Raw genomic sequence first — 22,127 nt, 5'->3', positions numbered from 1 at the left:
GACATTGACTTCCAGCCCATTGAGCCCATAGACCGTAAAAGAAGATTGAGCCCAACACTTCGAGCGATCCGCCATTTTTATTTCTCGCTGCAATTTTGTAGTCCAAGCTAAAAGATGCAGAAGTTACGAGAGGGTAAGTTAAAATGTTCGGTTGTTGGATGTAGTAACCCACACGCTTCATTACACCGTCTAATGTAGATGAACTGCTGCGCTTGTGACAGGGCGCATGTTTAACTGAAAGAACGAGCAGAGAGAGAGCGAGAGACCCGGTCACGCGCACGCACTCTCTCTCTCTCTCTCTTCGGAGCCAGGCGAAAGTGTAAATAAGACACCGTCTCCAAACTAGACGCTGTCTTGCTCTCTCTCCCTCGCACATATTAATCAAAATAAATCGACACGGTGGTAAAAGGTCGGAAGACCAAAGTTTCATGTGTAAATACAGTAACACACCATTGCGATACATCCTTATGAAGACGTTGTTCTGCAGGTTCGTCGTCTTCATTTTCATCTCGCTCCGGCTCCGACTCTGACTCGAACATGTAAGGCTGGCTGGACAAGTCTTCCGTTGTTGACATTTTGTTAAAGGACAAGTTATTGTGGGCGGGGTATTTTACACTTAAAGCCCTGTTTACAGATCGTTTCTGATGAAATAGAATGGTTGAGATAAAAATGTGGACACATGCTGCTGTCCCGAGAATTTTAGGTTTATTTCGCTTCTCCCCCCCACCTACAGAATGGCAGCCTATGGGCACTGGAACAATCCTTCCTAAAACGCATTAAACTTTCGATTACAAAGACGTGAAACTCACCGAGTGGTCAGGGGTGTTCACTGATATGCTCACACAAAAATCGCTGCAAAAGATGCTTTCCAACAGGTTTTATCGTAGTTTTTGTCCAACTCCATTGACTTGAATTGGATGGGCTGTGTGCAGTACGGTATTACTCCGCCGCTTCTTCTTCTGCTTCTTCTGTGTATTCAATTAAATGCCAGTGGTTTGCTTGCAATTGGCAAAGGTGCATTATCGCCACCAACTGGGCTGGAGTGTTTATTATTCAAGCTCTCAACGGAAGAATCTACGGGTGTGAGACGTTTGGAAAAATAGATCCACAGTTTTACAACGAATGGTAAAACACCTGTTGGAAAGCATCTTTTGCAGCGATTTTTGTGTGAGCATATCAGTGGACACCCCTGACCACTCGGTGAGTTTCATGTCTTTGTAAACGAAAGTTTCATGCGTTTTAGGAAGGATTGTTCCAGTGCCCATAGGCTGCCATTCTGTAGGTGGGGGGGAAAGCGAAATAAACCTAAAATTCTCGGGACAGCAGCATGTGACCAAATTTTAATCTTAACCGTTCTATTTCATCAGAAACGATCTGTAAACAGGGCTTTAAGTGTAAAATACCGAACCTGTCCTTTAATAACGTGTGAATAAAAAGTTTCTGTGCCGCTATATTCGTATCTCTGCTATCAAACTACAAAAATGGCCGAACGGGGTGGAGTTGAACCTCTGCATCCTGGAGAGGGGGCGGGGTATGAAGTGTCTCAATTGTATTTAAAGAGACCGCACCAAAACGAGTTGCTCTCAGACGCACATCAGAAAAGGGGTAGAAAAGGGGCCTGTGGAGCTTTAATAATGAGGAATTCAGACCCAAGCATTGCAGTTCCGCTTTATATAGACTACAAATGTATGATTTATATGTTAAAAGGAACGATTTAAAAGCATGATATGTCTCCTTTAACATAACTCCGATTGTGTTCGTCTGAAAGAAGAAAGTCACATACACCTAGGATGGCTTGAGGGTTATGGGATCATTTATATTATTGCATGAACTAACTCTTTAGGGCAGATGAATCAGTCAGGGGAAGAATAACATGTGCTCTTCATCACATACCGATGTCTTCTTCATCATATTTGTCTAGTCCGTACTCTGCAAGATCATCCTCCGCCTCGTTCGCATCTTCCTCCTCTTTTATTTCTTCACTATCAGTCGGAGCTGCTGATGCTTCTTCACTGATGTCCAGACCACTAACCACACCTTCATCAACCTTCTCTTCATCATCATCATCCTCATGATCCCTGGAGAAATCACAAAGAGGTTTCCTCAAATGAAACAGCTGAACATATACAAAATATATATTTTATTAAATAATCTTCACTCAAAAATTGCTGGAAAAAATCAAAGCCTAACCAAATTTGAAGTTTATATCATAAAAATTGGGCCCGCTCAAAAGTTTTAAAGTGAAACACAGGGTAAAATGGCAATAACAGGACACTGGTATTTGACAGGATCATATTGACAATATTATTATTGCTACTACTAAATGTGTCTCATTAAGTGTCAGATTCAGTGTGAGCGGGTCAAACTCACTGTAGCTCATCTTTAGCCTCTGATATGATGCGTTGCAGCTCTTCTTTGCTCAACTCGACCTGTGATAAAGATTGTAATAGAGTTACACGTGTGCGATGCCACAGAAACAAGCAGTTTAAACTCAATCACGTGACAGACTCACTTTATCAGGCGTTTCTTTCGCGATTCCCCGCTTCACCCAACCGACACACGTTATTTGAGAGCTCATGGTTGATTTGTACAGATTTATGATGATAAAACACAACACACGAGGATTCCCCGAGCTGCAGTTGTCACCGCGACGCACAGTGATGACGTCACAGTCGCGCCAGGCCGCAGAAATAAAATTGCCTAGAACGGAAAGTTGCGCTAGCATGCTATGTATGCTAGTACCTTCTTATACTGTCTATGGCTAGTACTAGGATAGTTTACATAAAAATAAAAATACTGTTATCATTTACTCATCCTAATGTTGTTACAAACCTGTATGAATTTCTCTCTTCTGCTAGTTTCTAATACACTACCGTTCAAAAGTTTGGGGTCAGTAAGATTTTTTAATGTTTTTAAAAGAAGTCTCTTCTGCTCACCAAGGCTGCATTTATTTGATTAAAAATACAAACAAAAGCAGTAATATTGTGAAATATTATTACAATGTAAATCAGCTGTTTTCTATGTGAATATATAGTGAAGTGTAATTTATTCCTGTGGTCAAAGCTGAATTTTCAGCATCATTACTCCAGTCTTCAGTGTCACATGATCCTTCAGAAATCACTCTAATATGAGGATTTGATGCTCAAGAAACATTTATGATTATTATCAATGTTGAAAACAGTTATTTACATTTTTATTTCATGATGCTATGATGAATAGAAAGTTGAAAAGAACAGCATTTATCTGAAATCTAAAGCTTTTGTGACATTAAACACTTACCCTTCAAAAGTTTGGGGTCAGTAAGAATTATAATTTTATTTTTGGGGGAAAGAAATAAAATAAATCAATACTTTTATTCATCAAGGATGAGTTAAACTGATCAAAAGTTACAGTAAAGACATTTATAATGTTAGAAAATATTCTATTTTAAATAAATGCTGTTCTTTTGAACTTTCTATTCATCAAAGAATTTTGAAAAAACATTGTACACAACTGTTTTCAACACTGATAATAATCATAAATGTTTCTTGAGCAGCAAATCATCATATTAGAGTGATTTCTGAAGGATCATGTGACACTGAAGACTGGAGTAATGATGCTGAAAATACAGCTTTGATCACAGGAATAAATTACACTTTACAATACATTAAAATAGAAAACAGTCATTTAAAATTGTCATAATACTTCACAATATTACTGTTTTTTTTATTTATTTTTTTATAAAATAAATGCAGCCTTGGTGAGCAGAAGAGACTTCTTTTAAAAACATTAAAAAATCTTACTGACCCCAAACTTTTGAACAGTAATGTATATATTACTAATAAGATGGCGTGTATATCAACTATTATTTTATTATTATTTTGTCATTCTAATTGATTAAGTATGAGTGGATATTAATTAGCAAACTATTTAAATGAAATTATGTAAACAAAGAACATTGTACAACATTAACAATTTATTTTTTATATAAAAAAATGCTATTGTCAATATATGTGCAAATATACGTACATTTGTAAACATTGTATTGTACAGAGGTAACACACAAAAATGGAATATTCACAAACACACAGAGCATGATAGAAATGTTAGCTTGGCTAAAATAGTAACAACAATAATAATAAAAAAGTTAATTTATGGCATCTTGTGCTCACAGTGTCGTGTATGATTCTGATATTACCATAATAAACATTACTTATAAACACAATATTCATATAGTACTCCAAAGTAGTTTAACATATCCAATAACATGGTTTTACCATTGTAACATTAAGGCACTTTTTTTTTTGTTAGTATTAGTAAATTTTAAAAAGCATTAAATGCTCTATTTATTTTATTTGATGTATAAACCTCACATAAAAAAAAACTTGATTTGGCAGCATAATACTTGATAGTCATTTAAATCCTTTAAAAATATCTTGCATTGTTTTATACCAGATTTTGCACATTTAGTTCAATAAGAAGTGATAAAGATCACATACTTCTTGTTTTCATAATATATAATACGTCAGTAACATCTGCAATAATATGCATTGCAATGGATTGTCAGAACAAAAGCCATTGGTTTTTACCAGTCGTCTGCAACAAACGAAGAATTATGACAACATCTCTCACTTGGCAAAAAGCAATTTCTAAAAAATATTAAAACTAGTGGTTTTAAGATGTGGGCTCCACACAAAACCTGTTTTCAAGGCATATTTCTCTTGGCACAATACACTTTGTCCGGTAAAATGAAAATGACTACGCAAACATTCTTGAGCTTGTTTGTTTGAGGTTTAAAACGCATGGATCTGAATATGAGGCGTGGGACAGGGATTAAGGATGGTAAATGTAAGGCTTCACAGCTTCAGGTCCAACTCCAACTCCAACTCCAACTCCGGCTCTTCAACCTGGTTCTGAAGCTTCTCAGTGACGGGCTTCATGAGTTCCTTAAGCTGCTCGATGTTGGTTTCATGCAGGATCTTCTGCGTCAGGTAACGCTCCCGTTTGATCTGTTCTTTCAGCGCTTCCGGCACGTCCGGTATTATGTAGGACAGCATGAATTTTGAGAAATAAACGATGTGCTGAGAGGAGAACAAAACAGCATATTTAGAACCTTAAAAACACAAACACAAAGTTTGTTTCATGAGGTAATCATTGGGCGTATCACATCTAGTCACATACCTCAACAACAATCATAAAAGCCAGTTTGGCAGCAATGACGTGCCAATAATATATGCTGAACTCATATTGATTATGATGACTGGGAGGATACCTGAAATCTCGATACCTGAGAACATAAGAGCAAATTAATACTTTTTTAATACAAAATAAACATTGTCAGTGTTCATAAAAATCAACTGCTCTTTATATTTAACAATGTAAAATCTCAAAGTCCCCCTGTAGTCAATAATTGTATCCCTTAAAACTAGGGCTGTCAAACGATTAATCGCGATTAATCGCATCCAAAATAAAAGTTTGTGTTTACATAATATATGTGTGTGTATGGAGTATAATTATTTTCTATATATAAATACACACAAATGCATATATATTTAAGAAAAATGTGTTATTTATATATAAAATATTTATATATAATATAAATTATATATAATATAAATATATATACACAGTATATACATGCAAATATTTCTTAAATATATACATGCATGTGTGCGTATTTATATATAGAAAATAATTATACACCGTACACACACATATATTATGTAAAAACAAACTTTTATTTTGGATGCGATTAATCGCGATTAATCGTTTGACAGCCCTACTTAAAACTCATCTTTGATCACCACAATGGCATATTCAAATGTTTTTTCCTGTGATTTTTTTTCATGCTTTAAAATTACTTGAATGTAACTCGACACCTTTGCCTTATTTAGTATACGGGTTTCTATGAATATGCAAATGAGCCCCGCCTCCACTCACTCATACTCCAGTTCATGTATCGGAATGGTAATGCGTTTTATGTATCGCGCTCTACAACGTCGGACACATATCGGTAATTAATATGATTAGCCTTTTGCTTGACTATAGCCGCGTTTCCATTAAATATTCACGCAAAACTTTTGCGATTTTTTCTAAATATCGATAAAAAACTATTGCGAAATGACGGCGTTTCCATTAACCGATGTTATGCGACTACAACGTCATTTTTTCCTCTCATAAGTCATTCCAAAAATCATGGCAACGGACGTTGGTAAGTTTATGTATATATCACAGCCACCGCACTGGCCATTATTATTATTAATGGAAGGAAACGTAGGCGTGTTATCCAAGCATTAATGGAAAGACCCTTATACTGTGCCTGTGAGCGGCACATATGAGGTGTTTCTGGGTTTTTCTCACTCAGTTCTGCTTCGAGGTCTTGATTGTGGCAATTCTTTGAGGTTTAGAATCCAGTATTTCTGTCATTCTTTTGTCTTTTATGAATTCAATAAAGAACTCTGTCTCGTCTTCTGTCCAAACACACCGCGTCATCTTTGTCAGGTGACTGAAAATGCACAAAAACTGTTTCCATTGCAGTTTTACGAAATATTTCTTTTTCGAATTGCCTGAAAAACCACCTCATGTGAGCGTAAAAACTTTTTTGCGATAAATGGGAGTTTTTGCGAAATTGACGTTTCCATTGGGCGTATTTTCAATTCGCAATTTCAATTTGCGCAATTTGAAGGGTAATGGAAACACGGCTTATGTTATCAAACAGATAATACTGTGTTACTAATGTTACAAAAACCATGTTCCCGTTCGCCATCTCAGAGTCAGACAGCTGCCTTCTAACAATCATCAGAAACATTATGAACAACTAGGAAAATCAGTGGAGAAATCCATCTAGTTCATCATAAAATCGTTATATATATCATACACCTGCTATATTGCTAAATCGACTCGATTTTTCATATCAACAGAAGAATATACGGGGATAACCTGGCTTCTCTTGAGGCTCCCCTGCTGTTCGCTGTTAATGATATGCTAAAGCCCGCCGGCACGTTGATCTGATTGGTTACAAGGTCGTTTGTGATGTCAGAAACACCAGCGATTTCAAAGCGTGTTTTTGAGACTGTCTTTGGTTCACTGCAGTTTTAAGGAGGAAATACTCAGCAATGGTGTCGACTTATGAATTTACACATGGTTTGTCTTAAAGCATATTAAGAAACAACACAGACATATAAACAACATTAACTAGTTAAAACTCCACCTTAAAAACTACAGATCAATCCGACCTTAACATCTGTTGCCACCAGCCATATAATTAGACAAGCTTTTGCTCTTTTCTATGCAAGTCTATAGAAGTAATAATGTTTGGGTAGTTTTATATAAATGATCCACACATACAGGTGTTGCAGATCACTTATAATGCGACACAAGGTACACACTTGTTTAGATAAATCTATGAAACATGCATGCTGTGTATTAAACTACGAGCGAGCTGTAATTCACAAATATAACATGCTGTAATAACTGGTCATGTTTTACAAGCTGACCGGCATGTGGTGATGTTGGGCCAGATCAGTTTGGTGTCTTCATTTGGTCTGCTCTTCTCTGTGAAGTCATCAACGTTGAATACAGACAGCGAGCTGTTGATGAAGCCCGCCATGGTGTGGTCTGATCCGCCTGTGTAAGGGTTCACAGAAAACGCCCAGTAATAAACCAGCCGAGGAATCATGTCCGAAGTGAAGGCAATGATGGCAGCCTGGAGAGGAAAACAACCACAGATGCAGACAGTGAGTGAACATGACCTGAATCAGACAAGTTTACAACTTCTAAACTAGGGCTGAGTATTGACACAAATTTTGAGATTCAATTTCGACGCACAAACTTGTGATTTGATTCAATTCTGATCTTAATACAAAGTGAATTGATTCATTTGGAAATTTATCAGGTACAGTCCAACAAGTAAAACATTTTAATATAATGTAATATATTATAATAGCAACTACTTCAATTCATTTTTTGAAATATAAACACTTGAATGGTGGACGTCATAAAAACTAGTATTCATGACGGATTTAGTAAAGTGCAAGAGATGAATGTTCACATGCCACATTAAAGAGCATCAAAACAACATTTATTGTTTGAATATCGTAATAGAATTGACAGAATTTGAAAGCAAATCAAAGTAACCTTCTGTATTATCCTTTTATTTCTCACAACTTATTGAATTTTCACGTATATTTTAAAATTAGTTGGTGTACTTTTTATTTATGAGCTGAAATGTACTTTACTGTTACCACTGGAGTTCCCCAAGGCTCAGTCTTGGGCCCTCTTTTATTTATTATTTATTTGCTGCCCTTTGGACACATTTGTGTTTATATGAAGAAAAAAAGTCATGTACATCAGTGATGGGATGAGGATGAGTAAATAATGATAATTAATTAAAAAATAATTGTCATTTTTGGGTGAACTATCCTTTTAAGAATCGATATGGGTTCATCAAAATGAGAATCGCTTAAAATATTTTCAACCCACGTTTGTTGCCACTGCGAGAATCGCCACTCCCTGTAGGATGGGCTGCCAGGCTCCGATGTCCTGGGCCTTTTCTGGAACTATCCGACGGAACTGAGTAGTGATTTTCCAGGCGTCCACACGGATTTCACACAGATTGTTGATCAGTGCCAGGAGAGGGGCCAACGGGAAAGATGCCACAAACAGAGTCACAAATCCAAACTGGATCACTGTGGGAATGCAATAGACAAAAAACACATTCAGACAACAGTGTTCAGGCACTCACAGCTGATTGGATGATTCAAATGTGTGCGCAAAATCTCACCCATCTCCAGGTATTCATAAAACAGGCCGAGCTTTCCTATTTGCTGGAGTTGATAGTCCTGTTCCCAGCGAGGAATCACTTTCTCTGAACCCACCTGGGTGCAACGACGAAATATCAGATTCTTCAACCACCTAGAAACATGATCGTTTATTAATTGCTGTGGTTTTTTATCTGCTCTATGAAAGAGTTAATAATTCAAGTCGAGCCAAATTTATCATGATGTTAATGTTCAAAATGGTCTCATTCGCTGTGTGAAACTCACGGCAGAAGGACTTCTTGTATGTTGTTCCAGACGGCCTTTCCGGTCATGATGATTGACAGCTGTGTGGTCAGCTCAGTCAGGCAGCCGCCAGGATCACACTGAACGCAATAATGTTTCATGTTATATGAAATAGACATGTACCAGACTTCTCACTTATGCATTTTATCCAAAGCTACTTGCATTGCATTCAAGGAATATCAGTTGATGAATGTTGTCATATAAAAATCTAACTTATGACATACCAAGTCATATTTATTGGATGAAAAGCTGAAATTATGACATTAAAAAAGTTACAATTCTGACATAAAAAGTCAAAATTCTGACTAAAAAAGTAATTATATACTTAATCACAATGACACTCATAAGATTGAAATTAAAAAGACAACATATGTCATTCTATGTCATAATCATGAATTTTTCAACCAGAATTTTGACCTTTAAAGTTAGAATTTCAACTTTTTAATGTCATCATTTCAGCTTAGTAATTAGTAATTTAGTTCCTCGTCATCTCACAGAAATCTCTCACCTCCTCGTTGCGGAACTTCCCGAACCAGTAGACGGGCTGTCCCGGGTAGCCCACCACCTTTCCTTTGAAGAAAGCGATGTAGAAACAGGACGAGTAATAGTTCACAAACTGAAAGAGGAACATCTTCAGCGTCAGGCTGTTCTCGTACTCCGTTTTGGTCCGCGGCAGCTCTGAAGCACACAGAATGAGCCACATATTTACAGAGAATCCTATAAACACTTTTACTCAGTATGAAACTAAAATAACTAATGCAGTTCATTACTGTTAACACTTAGGGCTCTATCATTCACCTGGTGCAATGCAGCGCCAGGCGCGACGCAAGTGTTGTTTGCTAGTTTCAGCCCGACGCAGTTATCATTTTCACGTCCTGCGCCACGTTGTTTAAATAGCAAATGCATTTGTGCCCATGGGCTGCTGGTCTGAAAACGAGGTGTGTTCTGGCGCATTGATGGCGTGTTGCTATTTTGAGGAACTATAATAGACTGAGCCATTGACCAACTGAAACCTGGTCTAAAGTCAATGACGTAGTATTTTTTTTTTTGTTATTTAAAGAGCACATTAGTAATATGAGCCTATAGGCGGGTCCACAATGCACGTACACTTATTACACACACAGGGACGTGCAGCAGCACACAAACATGCCGAATGATTACAAATAGAAGGATTACAATGTAAAAGATTATTATTGTGTACATAAAGATATGGTGGAATCCGGCTTGTCCCATTGATGGTCTGAGCTTTAACCTCGCGCACGAGCAGATCCGTTTCCTCGCTAGAGAAGCGTTTAGTCTTTCCACTTGCAAATTCCGCCATGTAAATAGCGAATCCGCCATGCTAAAGGGAATTTTAAAGGGCTCATTAAGAGAATAGAGACAACCCTTTTAGACCATGCACCGCCGACCATTTTTCCCGTCGTTAAACTAGCAAAAGTGGATTCAGACATGCACTAAGTGCACTTGCGCCATGCACTCTAGACCATGTGCTTAGATCCTTAAAATAGGGCCTTTATTGTCAAAAAAAAAATCAAGTCAAGTTAATTCAGCGAATCCCTGCTGTAAATCATCAAACTACAGCGAAATCTGTTACCGAAATCTGTGATCCAGATGGCTATTTTTTCGTAGACGTTGTTGAGAATCATGATGATGATGAAGCTGATGATGGAGGCTGTGATGGAAGTGGCCATCTGAGGGGTGATGAACTCTTTGAACGGCTCCAGCTCCTTGTGATCCTTCAAACCCGAGCGCAGCTCCACAGAGAAAACGATAAACATCGCCAAGCGATACACGATCACCCCGACCACTGATGCTATGATCAACAGAATCTACACGAGATCATAAAAAAGCAACAGAGAGACGGATGATGCAACATGAAATGACATTGAAAAGCATGCGTAATGTGAATGCAAGTGATGATGGCCTAGAACATGTATTAGACTAGGCTTTAAATGTATGATGTAGTGTAATATTACCCAGAATAACACAGTGCTGATGCCACATGTCACTCTCATGCACTTTCCACAGGCTGTGTATGGCACCTTCTCATTAGACTGTATAAAACAAACACAGAAGCACACTGCATATTTAATGCTTTTTTAAGCTTACTTTTGAAGTCAAACACCTAAAACAATGAATACAGCCCCTGCATCCAGTGAAACTCACACCTTTGTAACAGGGTTCATTCTTTCATGGGTGCATTTGGCCTCGTATTCGGGTCGTGGCTGTTCCTCCTGCTGAAGAAACTCCACCGTGTCCCAATCGTGCTCCAGCACGGCCTGGTATCGTTTCCAGAACTCCAAAAACAGTGTCACTGTGAAAGATAAAACACATTGCATAAAAGATGTACCAAGCAGAGGTGGGTAGAGTATCCAAAAACTGTACTCAAGTAAAAGTACAAGTACTTATAGAAATATTTAATCAAAGTAAAAGTAAAAGTAATAATCTTAATAGTTACTTGAGTAAGAGTAAAAAAGTATCCAATGAAAAAACTACTCAAGTAGCGAGTTACTAGTTACTTCGGATCATATAGGCATATATATATATATATATATATATATATATAAGAAGACTTCATGATGCAAAAGCCTCTGAGTGCCATCTGAAATTTTCTTCTAAAAGAGCATTTTTATCAAGCTCGTATATTTAGTAAAAGTAAAAGTAAAAGTACCCACATTTAAATCTACTCTTAAAAGTAAAATTTTTCCAAAAAAGTGTCCAAAAAAATGTAACGAAGTAAATGTACTTCGTTACTACCCACCTCTGGTACCAAGTCATATTTATGAGATGAAAAGCTGAAAGTTTGACATTAAAAAGTTGAAATTATGACATTAAAAAGTTAAAATTATGACGTAAAAATGTCGAAATTATGAATTGAAGTCATAATTATTACATTATAAAGTCGAAATTACGACATTAAAAAGTCGAAATTATGACTTAAAAGTTTAAATTATGACAAAAAGTCTAAATTATGGCAAGCTAAATATAAGAAAGAGTCAAAAATATGACTTAAAAAAACTCTAAATTATGACATACTAAGTCAAAAATTACAAAATCGAAACTATAGAATTAAAAAGTCAAAATTATGATGGTCAAAATTGACATAAAAAGTTAAAATTACATTAAAAAAATCTAAATTATGACATACTATGTCGAAATTATGACATTTAAGAGTCCAAATTATATATTAAGTCATAATGACATAAAGATAATGTATATATTGACTTTCTATGTCATAATCATGTATTTTTCAGTCAGAATTTTGACCTTTTCAGTTAGAATTTCAACTTTTTAATGGCAAAACGGCAAAAAGCTCCAAACATATTTCTGCAATGCACCTAAATGTTGCATTACAAAAAAATTGCAACACTTTACAATAAGGTCCCATTAGTAATACGTTAACTAATGTTAATAAATGGAACCATATTGTAAAGTGTTGCCGAAAAAATGGCTTGCTGGTTCTCGGCCAGAATAAGCTGAGCCTACAGTATGTTGATGTAAAAGCATTGTTGATGCAATGTTGAGTAATCAAAGGTTTAGCACAATGAGGCTAGGATTAGGGTTCAGATGTGCATGGGATCATGTGACCAGTGTATGACATCATTACTCACCCCAAATAGACATGAAAACAGCAAACACTAATGTCCCATAGTTATCAAATATACACAGTCTCTGTGGAGAAAAACGAGAACAGAAACACATTATCAGTTTCAGAACAGCAAAAAGGGAGTTTCACAAACACCAGAAGTTAAGTCCTAGATCAGACAAGAAATCCTCAAATCCTCCAGAGGAGACGTTGTGAAATATGCAACATGTGGAAAGAGTTTGCATTATTGTTTGCATTAAAGTTTGCATTATTCTCAACAAAAACCCAAAAGGATTTTTCCATTGGCTATCGGATTATGGCAGAAAATAAGCTCTGTGATCAACAAATGCTTATGATTCTTACACGTTCTGTTCATCATCATGATAATCTTCACAAATGAACACAACTTCAGACCTTTTTTAGGAGTTGAAAGCTAAGTGTAGGCTATAAACGAACTACATCACAGTCACATGACTTCAATCAAAGACTTTAGATGTTCAAAAATGGTGCACTCATATTACTTACAAATGGGAGAAAGTGCAATAAGCAATATGGCGGAATTAGTCCCGCCTTCTAAATAAAACAGCCAATCGCTGATTGATAAAGTCATCTTATATGACATTTAATGTCCTCAAAGACCTCTCTAGTCCTAATTATTTCATCACAAGATTTCAAATGTTGGTTTGGTGGCCAAAGTTTGTCATTAAAATGTTTGGGAATAATGACAGAAGCATCTCATACAATTGCGTTCCCAAACACCAGCCATCCGATTGCAAGATAACACGACAGTGTTTATTATAGCATTTAGTCATTTATGATGATATATGAAAAAAGAACCACAATGGCTTCACAGACTGCAGCAACTTGCATTTTTGTAATGTAAACACTGACTTAATTGCAGATGTGTTATGCAATATTTCAATTTTGCACGTAAGTTAAATTTGCAACTTTGGATGGAAACATGGCTATTGACTTCAGGACAATGGAACCGGAAATGCTAAAATGCTTGTTCCTGGGTTTCGGCCAAGCGGCAACCTTCCTCTTTCTCTCTCTTGAATCCAACATGGAAGTGACTTAAACGACAATTCACCGACTGGCCACTAGAGACAGGCTCCAAAAGAGAGTCAATCCCATAAACCCACATGTTAAAATGCCAAACTTTACAGCAGAAATTTGTTTTGTACAGCCTGGTGCAAAAAGTAGTTTTGGTCTATATACAGTGCTATGCATAAGTTTAGACACCCATGCTAAAGTTGACTAAAAAGAGGAATAAAAAATCATCTTTTGGAAATTGAACTTAATGCCTTAATTTACAAAATTAGGAAAAATCCAACCTTTAAGGACACCAATTTTCTTTGTGAATGAATAATGTATCGTAAATAAATAAATGTTCTTCCTTAAAATACAGGGTGCATAAGTTTGGACACCCCTATGTTAAATTCCCATAGAGGCAGGCAGAGTTTTATTTTTAAGTTTTTTTTAAAGTTTTTTTTTAGGATACTATGCATCCTGATAAAGTTCCCTTGGCCTTTGGAATTAAAATAGCCCCACATCATCACATAGCCTTCACCATACCTAGAGATTGGCATGGGGTACTTTCCATAAGATCATCTCTCAATGCAAATCAAACCAGCTATTAGGCTAACTGAAATAAAACCATGCCAATCTCTAGGTATGGTGAAGGCTATGGGATGATGTGGGGCTATTTTAATTCCAAAGGCCAAGGGAACTTTATCAGGATGCATAGTATCCTAAAAAAAAAAAAAAAAAAAAATACTTAAAAATAAAAATCTGCCTGCCTCTATGGGGATTTAACATAGGGGTGTCCAAACTTATGCACCCTGTATTTTAAGGAAGAACATTTATTTATTTACGATACATTATTCATTCACAAAGAAAATTGGTGTCCTTAAAGGCTGGATTTTTCCTAATTTTTTAAATTAAGGCATTAAGTTCAATTTCCAAAAGATGATTTTTTATTCCTCTTTTTAGTCAACTTTAGCATGGGTGTCTAAACTTATGCATAGCACTGTAGCTAATTTTGCCCGTCATGACGACTGTGAGGGGGGTGCATTTTTTTATAACTCATCCGTTTAAATTATATTAAGCCTTAAAATTGTGCATAATTAAGGGCATGGCCACTTTGAGTGACAGGTGGATTGCCACTGATGTCACTACTAGCCGTTTGTGTGCTGTCTGTAAGCGTCACGTCACCTCAGCTAATTCGCCCCGCTGCACATTTTCGTTTATTCGGGAGTGACGCTGCCAAGATGGCGACGACTTTGGGCATTTTGGGCTTCAAAAATGCTCTTCAGAAACATACGGGTGACGTTATGGACTCTACGTCCATTTTTTTTTAGTCTATGATTTCGACTTTATTTGAATACTCACTTTAGAGGACTCACACGTGATGTTCAGCCTCCAGTACAGACAGTTATCACACTGCGGGCACATGACAATCTGTCCACCAATCTCAGGGTCGCACACCTCTTTGCTGCCCAAACAGAGTTATAATCAGTCAAAGCACATTGTAAGTGCATTACAAGTACTGTGAAGTGTATCAGAGCATAACGGCGTGATGTTATCTGTGCTGTACCTCCATGTGCTGCTCTCTCTGGATCTGTATCCGTATATGAAACAGCCGAGGCCGACTGCAGCAGCGAGGGACAACATGATCGTGTAGAAACCCAACCAGGCAAAATAAATGCCGATCTTCTCACCGAAATACTTCCTGAAAGCAAGATCAGGTGCAGGTCTTTAGTCGAGCTGCTTTATAGCTGAATCAAAGTTCTTTCATAATTGATGAACTTGAACTGAATTAAATCAACATTGAACTGAATGACACTATTGTCTTCTGTGGAGCTGCTTTATAGCTGACTCAAACTCGTTTCATAATTGATGAATTTGCATGAATTAAGCAGAAGTCAGAATAGAAACTAAAAACACAAACTGCACGAATGCAAAAGTCTTCTGACACAAACACACACCTGATCAGGTTCAGCGGCTGCATCTTGTAGAAGCTCTTGGGATGCGCCCACTCGTTGTAAAGCAGAAACCGTTCATTCGGGCAGCTGGGCTCTTTAGATTTCACATTAAATCTGCACTGTTACAGAAATCACAAAAACACCAGCAAAAAGCACATTAGTGATCATTTAATACTGCAGGAAAGCACTCATGCATCACCTCTGTACATAAACTACATACAGTTTAAACAACTTTTTTGGCTGACACTTTATTTTACAGTGTCCTTGTTTCATATATTACATGTACTTACTATAGTAATAACAGTATATTATGCATAATTACATGCAACGAGCCCTAAATCAAACCCTAATCCTAACCCAACTTTATAGTAAGTACATGTAGTTAATTAATATTTCTCCGTACTTAAATGTATAATAACGCTGCAACAAGGACACCTTATTTATTATTTATTTATATTTACACAGGTTTCTTGTACCCAGGTTTTTTTTTACACAGTTACTGTTGAAATGTATTATTTATTTGTTTATTTATATGCATTTAAAATATTTTTTATTTATTATTTGATTTATTTTAAGAATTTCTTATGTTTATAACAAATTTATTTAATTACCTAGTATCTTTTTTATTATTTATTACACACATTTATATTTTATTTATTATAATTATAATTTAATTATAATTTTTATACATTATAATTTTTTTTAATTGTAGATTAATTGTAGTAATTTTGTAATTATTAGTGTTTTTAAACATTACTATTTAGGTTAAATTTATTTTTCATATAAATATAAATAATATTTATTTTTGTGCTTAAACTTCAGAAAAAAGTTAGAAAGTTTCATTTAGTTCAAGTTTTTCATGTTATGTATATAATAAATATATACTAAAACTATTCAAACATTTTTGTTATAAAATGAAAAAATATATAAAACATGAAAAATATTATTATTATTATTATTATTTTTCATTTTATAACAAAAATGTTTTAATAGTTTTAGTAAACTATATTAACCCTAAGTGTGACTGGGGAAAGTATGATGATATTTTCACCTGTGGTGTTTGATGGTTACTTACATCATGTAATGGATATGCATCTTTGTACACGCCTCCGTTCAGCAGTTTGGAGAAGCCATACTTCTTCATGTTTCCTCTGATATCATACGGAGCTCGGTTGAGGACGTAGTACGCCTGTAACCAACGGTATATCAGTAAGAGACAGGTGAAGGTAAAGTGCGAGCGACTCTTAGAGCCCTATTTTAAGGATCTAAGTGCATGGTCTAGAGCGCACGGCGCAAGTGCACTTAGTGCGTGTCTTAAATCCACTTTTGCTAGTTTAAAGACTGGAAAAATGGTCGGCGCTCCCGGTGCATGGGGTTGTCTCTCTTCTCTTAATTAGTAATGGGTGTGTTTTGGGCGTAACGTGCAATAAACCAACCAGAGTCTCATCTCCCATTCCCTTTAAAAGCCAGTTGTGCTCGCGGCATGGCGGATTTGCTATTTACATGGCGGAATTTGCAAGCGGAAAAAACGAACGCGTCTCTAGCGAGGAAACGGATCTGCTCGTGCGTGAGGTTAAAGCTCACCATCTACGGGACAAGCCAGATTCCACCATATCTTTATGTACACAAAAATAATCTTTTACATTGTAATCCTTCTATTTTTAATATTTGGCATGTTTGTGTGCCCTGTGTGTGTGTAATAAGTGTATGTGCGTTGTGGACCTGCCTATAGGCTCAGATTACTAAAGCGCTTTTTAAATAACAACAAAAAAAAATACTACGCCATTGACTTTATACCAGGTTTCAGTTGATCAATGGCTCAGTCTATTTCTTTTGCCTCAAAATAGCAACACGCCACCAATGCGCCAGAACACACCTTGTTTTCAGACCAGCACGCCCATGGGAGAACAGATGGGCGCAAGTGCATTTGCTGTTTAAACAACGTGGTGCAGGACGTGAAAATGATAACTGCGTCAGGCTGAAACTAGCAAAAAACACTTGCGTCGCGCCGTGTGTATGATAGGGCCCTTAAAATGTTCAACGCACCATTCTGCTCCTCATGGCTGGCGTGAAGAACTTATCTCTGTCCTTCACGTGAAAACGGTTCAGCTGATCCTTCCTGAAAGGGGCCGTGAAGAACTCCGTCTCTTTGGCAATGACGTCTTCGCTGGGGTAGAAGTGCTTGGTGAAGCAGTTGTAACTGTAGGATTGTGGGGCCAGATCATTGGGCTGGATGGGCAGTCTGATATGCAGGACTTCAGCGTAAGAACACAGCGTTTCAAAAGGCATGTGCAGTTTCACATAGAACATTTTCTCATCTATCACCTGCAAAACACAGAGAGAAGGGAAACTTCTACAGGAAAGGTGTAGGTGCCTTTGTCTAAAACAATAGCATTCCTGTTGATCTGATCAACTGGTTGAGACAAGACCTGCTGTATCCTTCCTGAGAATCCATATTTACTGGTGGAACTGATATAAACCAGGAATAAATGAAGCAGGAAATGACAAGAATGTCCATAAGGAAAGAGGAACTGTGGATCTGATACTTATGGAGGACAACATCTCTATGGGAAATCTTATTTAAATGTGCGATTAAACAACTTACGGATTGTGTCGCCTCCAATTCCACACCAAAATCCATCAGGCTTCCTTCAAAACACTCTCTTCGTCTTTGCTAGATAATAAATGAAAACGGAGAGAAGAGATAAAAACTCGCTGATTTTGCTGTGTATGAATGACGATGACGTTGTTAAGAAAATAGTCTGGAGCTTGAGTTAGATGTTGGGTTTAGTGATTAAGGTTTTTAGTATGTGTGTGAATCTCACAAAATATAGGGTTTAAAGTTAGCATGAAATGAAAATACACATCAAATGTTTATTGAAAAGAAGAGAAATAACATCACTGAGGCATCACAAAACAACAAAACAGTAACTATATATATACACATATATATATGTGTGTGTGTGTGTGTGTGTGTATACATATATGAGAGTATATATATATATATATATGTGCTGTCAAATCGATTAATCACGATTAATCGCAACTAACATAATAGTTTGTTTATATAATAGGTGTATATATGTTATATGTATATATATATATATATATATATATATATATATATATATATATATATATATATATACACACAGTATATATATATATATATATATGTGTGTGTGTGTGTGTGTGTATATACATGTAAACATGCATATTGTGTGTAAACACAAACTTTTATGTTAAATTCGATTAATTGCGATTAATCGATTTGACAGCCCATTATATTTATATATATATTTTGCAATTTTAATTTTTTTCATAATGTTTAGTGACAGACTTTTCTCTGGTAACGTAAGCAGGAATTCTTCTATCAGTTAGTGAGCTTAAACTCCGCCCCTACCATATTTTGAGTGCCACGCCCACATCTCAACATCCAATCAACAACCGATGCATAAATCCAAGTCCCCGCCCCACTTTTTTTCCACCAATAATGCGTTATACTCGGATGTATATCACAATACAGAAGAAAAGATCTGTTGCTACTTCCGTTTAATCGTGACTTTAGGCATTAAGGTTATTGTTAGGTTAAGAGGTTAGGTTTACATTAGTCATGAGGATTAGTAAATGAAGTGTTCATGTGACCTTGACTTACTTTTCTCCTATAAACCGAGCCTTTTTTCTCTGATGCAGTTTTAGACTCATCCTCATAGACCAAAACAAGGTCAATTCTTCTTATTCCATCGTTGAAAAACAGCGAGTCTGGGTTTCCATTGAAATCAACCTGCAAACGACAAACTGACATCACAGGAAGCTCAAAGTCATCTCTAGTCATGCAAAAGATCCTTTATAAAATAAAAGGCCATTAAATTTCCTTAATAAATGGATTTGAGCTACTGAATTAATTCTCCTAAAAATTCTTCTAGTTTTGGCTTTTTCAAGATGGACTGAAAAGAAACAAACCTGTTTCACTTTTGGCGCAGCTTCACCATCTGGTCTAGATTTGTATGTTGGTGCCTGCTCAGAATAATCTGGGAAAAGGTTGGAAACATCCAACAGGTGATTCACAACTTCTGTGATCAGATATGAATCTGCAGCCCTTGCCGATGATAACTAACAAGTAGCAATACATCAACATACTTAAATGAATTATTGTTTTACATAATATTTTCAATGCATACACCATTAAACATTTTTTCCCTTCAAACAAATCAAACTACATTACACTCGGCATGTGAACACTTTGGAATTCTCTGATTTAATGTTTACTTACAGAAAACCCAACCAAAACAAACTAACAAGAGAGCAAAGCATAATGGGAAACATTAACTCAAATCAGATGTTGCTCGGCTGGATGGAAAATGTCTATAGCAACGGCCTGAAAACAGCCCGTACAAGGAAAACTCATCTATCCCATCACGCCTCCACCACACAAACTTATTCCAGCTTATGAAATTAAACTGGCCATAAAACAGAGCAGAAGGGCTGACACAAAGGAAAATCCTTAGTGCATTTAAGACATGTGTATTTGTCCAATGAATATCACTATAAAAGAAATGTGGATTTGTACAATTGAATCACATTTTTGTGCAGTTCTTGCAGTAAAATGCAACAGAATCAAAAGTAGGGCAAAGGAACTGACATAATTGAGCATTAATATAGACACACAAAATACATAAAACACATGCATGCATTTAGTTTGAATCAAAAATATTGTCAATATTATCAGTAAAGTTAAAGTTTAGATGGCCATGAAGAGGATGGTAGTGAAGTAAGTGTGTAACTTGTCTTTCTGGTTAGGACGTTTTGTATTGTTTCGGGCCTGACATATGCAAATGTGTTCGAGCCCTTTTTCTTTGCAACTGAACGAGTTGGAGCACATTATTTATGCGTTTATAGCTCTGAAATACGACTGATGCTTTCTTGTAGCTCACCACACCTGCTGCACCGAAAAAGAAACTAAACATGTGATTCCAGCTAACAGGCAACCGTCTGTGAGCTTTTGATAACGTTCTGGCAAGGTTTCTCGAAGTTATGAACAAACATTCTTCCAGAAAAGAAACGTTAGAAAGAATAAGAAAATAGGGGGGAAACGTTTCCCCGAAATGCTAGTTACACGCAAACACGTTAGTACACGTTTGTGTAACATTTCTTTTATGATGTCACTGGTTGTTTCAGAACGTTCAGAGAACATTCAAATGTAACATTCCCAAAATGTAAGCAGAATTCTAAAATGGAACGTTCGCATAGCCGAGAAAAAAAGTTTTAAAAAGATTAACAAAACTACAAATAGAACGTTGGCAAAACGTTCTTAGAACATATGTTTGTAAGCCAGGACGTTGGCCTCTTTCTCTCTGAATCATGTAAGATAGCGATAGTTGTAAAGATGCCGAACTCACCCACTTCAGACATTAAACACATCTCAACATCTCCGTTCTCTGTTTCTGAGTCCAGCTCATTAATGTCATCTTCTGTTTCAGTCATTTTTAAAACTCAGCACAAAAAAAAACGCAACATGTAACAGATAATAACAGGAGTCCGTACAGCACAGATGCGCAGCAGCAATACAAAGTATAGCCGTAAAAAAACAAAAAAATCAGAGAGTGAAAGAAGAAAATGCGTGAAGTTTTCCCTGCCGGTCCGAACTTGCTGAGACTGAGTAGGTGGGGTCGGAAGAGGGTTGTAGGGGTATAAGCTGGCAGACAATTATTGCATAACAATTTGTTGCTGCGTCTACTTTATAGTTTCCGCTTTTGCAATAATTCCAGATTTTTGAGTTTGACCACAGGTTTATACGTCTATATAAAAGGTAGCCTACATTTTTTTTTCAGAACAAGTCATTGTTTATATTTTTTTCTATCACTAGTTAACGCATATATTAAAACTAGTAACTCTGCATATTGTTTGGTTAAACATAACTTCAAACGATAGAACGTATTTGCGCACTAGGAACGATTTCCGTGTCTTCGATTTCACACGGAGTGTTTGTGCGACGGAAGTGAGCTTTAGCACCTTTGATATCTTGTAATCTAATTTATTTGTTCAAATACGAGTTTATTATACATAGTGGAAAACTTGATGGTGATGCTAGCACCCAAATGCATCAGTAACATAGTGAGTCTACAAGCACAATATATGAGAATCATGATTATAGGCTAGAAATCTACCTTTACATAAAACCGTTGCATTTGAATATAAGAAGATAATGTGGTATAATCTAGCCTTGGTGCTCCGAATTTGTATAGGCTAGTGTATGGAAGTTGTTTGACTGAGACAACGAAAGTCAAGATGCTTTAAAGTTCTGTCAGATTATATGCATAATTTGCAGAAAGTGGTAAAGGTGGTTTATCCTTTATCATGATCATATCGTCATGACATTGGTCGCATCCAGACCTGAAAACTGCGACGTTCCTGTTTACATCTTGTGCCCTTCCTGTGCCAATTATGGTGAACTATATGATAGAAAGGCATTCAGGGTGAGACTCAGGAGTTTTCACTGTTCTCAAGACAAGACCG

General features: G+C 36.5%; 2 protein-coding genes across 2 annotated transcripts in view; both read right to left on the bottom strand.

Moving 5' to 3' along the window:
- The window catches only part of pwp1 (PWP1 homolog, endonuclein), a 9,035-nt gene extending 6,343 nt beyond the window's left edge, over positions 1-2,692 (bottom strand). The window contains exons 1-3 of the mRNA XM_079869781.1: positions 2,513-2,692; positions 2,371-2,429; positions 1,894-2,078 (exon numbers count right to left, since the gene is read on the bottom strand). Coding sequence (XP_079725907.1) covers positions 1,894-2,078; positions 2,371-2,429; positions 2,513-2,578 — 310 coding nt within the window. The 5' untranslated portion in view covers positions 2,579-2,692. The remainder of the gene's footprint in view (positions 1-1,893; positions 2,079-2,370; positions 2,430-2,512) is intronic.
- Positions 2,693-3,933: 1,241 nt separating this feature from the next.
- Positions 3,934-21,602, bottom strand: ano6 (anoctamin 6). The gene is made up of 20 exons (XM_079868491.1): positions 21,011-21,602; positions 19,575-19,642; positions 19,267-19,395; positions 18,217-18,285; positions 17,658-17,936; positions 16,687-16,800; positions 15,615-15,730; positions 15,224-15,358; positions 15,019-15,121; positions 12,653-12,713; positions 11,210-11,355; positions 11,018-11,095; positions 10,636-10,870; positions 9,550-9,719; positions 9,024-9,121; positions 8,762-8,892; positions 8,461-8,666; positions 7,476-7,684; positions 5,161-5,266; positions 3,934-5,060 (listed from the first exon to the last, which is right to left on the bottom strand). The coding sequence occupies exons 1-20, from the start codon at positions 21,093-21,095 to the stop codon at positions 4,836-4,838; spliced, it is 2,763 nt and encodes a 920-aa protein (XP_079724617.1). The 5' UTR covers positions 21,096-21,602; the 3' UTR covers positions 3,934-4,835.
- Positions 21,603-22,127: the final 525 nt, after the last annotated feature.

This window comes from Squalius cephalus (assembly GCF_949319135.1).
Source record: "Squalius cephalus genome assembly, chromosome: 4".
Classification (NCBI taxonomy): Eukaryota; Metazoa; Chordata; class Actinopteri; order Cypriniformes; family Leuciscidae; genus Squalius; species Squalius cephalus.
The sequence above is the reverse complement of the archived record's forward strand: the minus strand, read 5'-3'. Positions and strand labels throughout refer to the sequence as shown.

Bases quoted from the DNA above. Each gene is read 5' to 3' on its own strand.
- ano6 (XM_079868491.1), bottom strand. From the start codon at position 21,095: ATGACTGAAACAGAAGATGACATTAATGAGCTGGACTCAGAAACAGAG. The intron at 19,643-21,010 runs GTGAGTTCGGCA...ACCTTTTCCCAG, and splicing joins GTGTTTAATGTCTGAAGTGG to ATTATTCTGAGCAGGCACCA. The intron at 16,801-17,657 runs GTGCGTTGAACA...CGTTGGTTACAG, and splicing joins CAGCCATGAGGAGCAGAATG to GCGTACTACGTCCTCAACCG.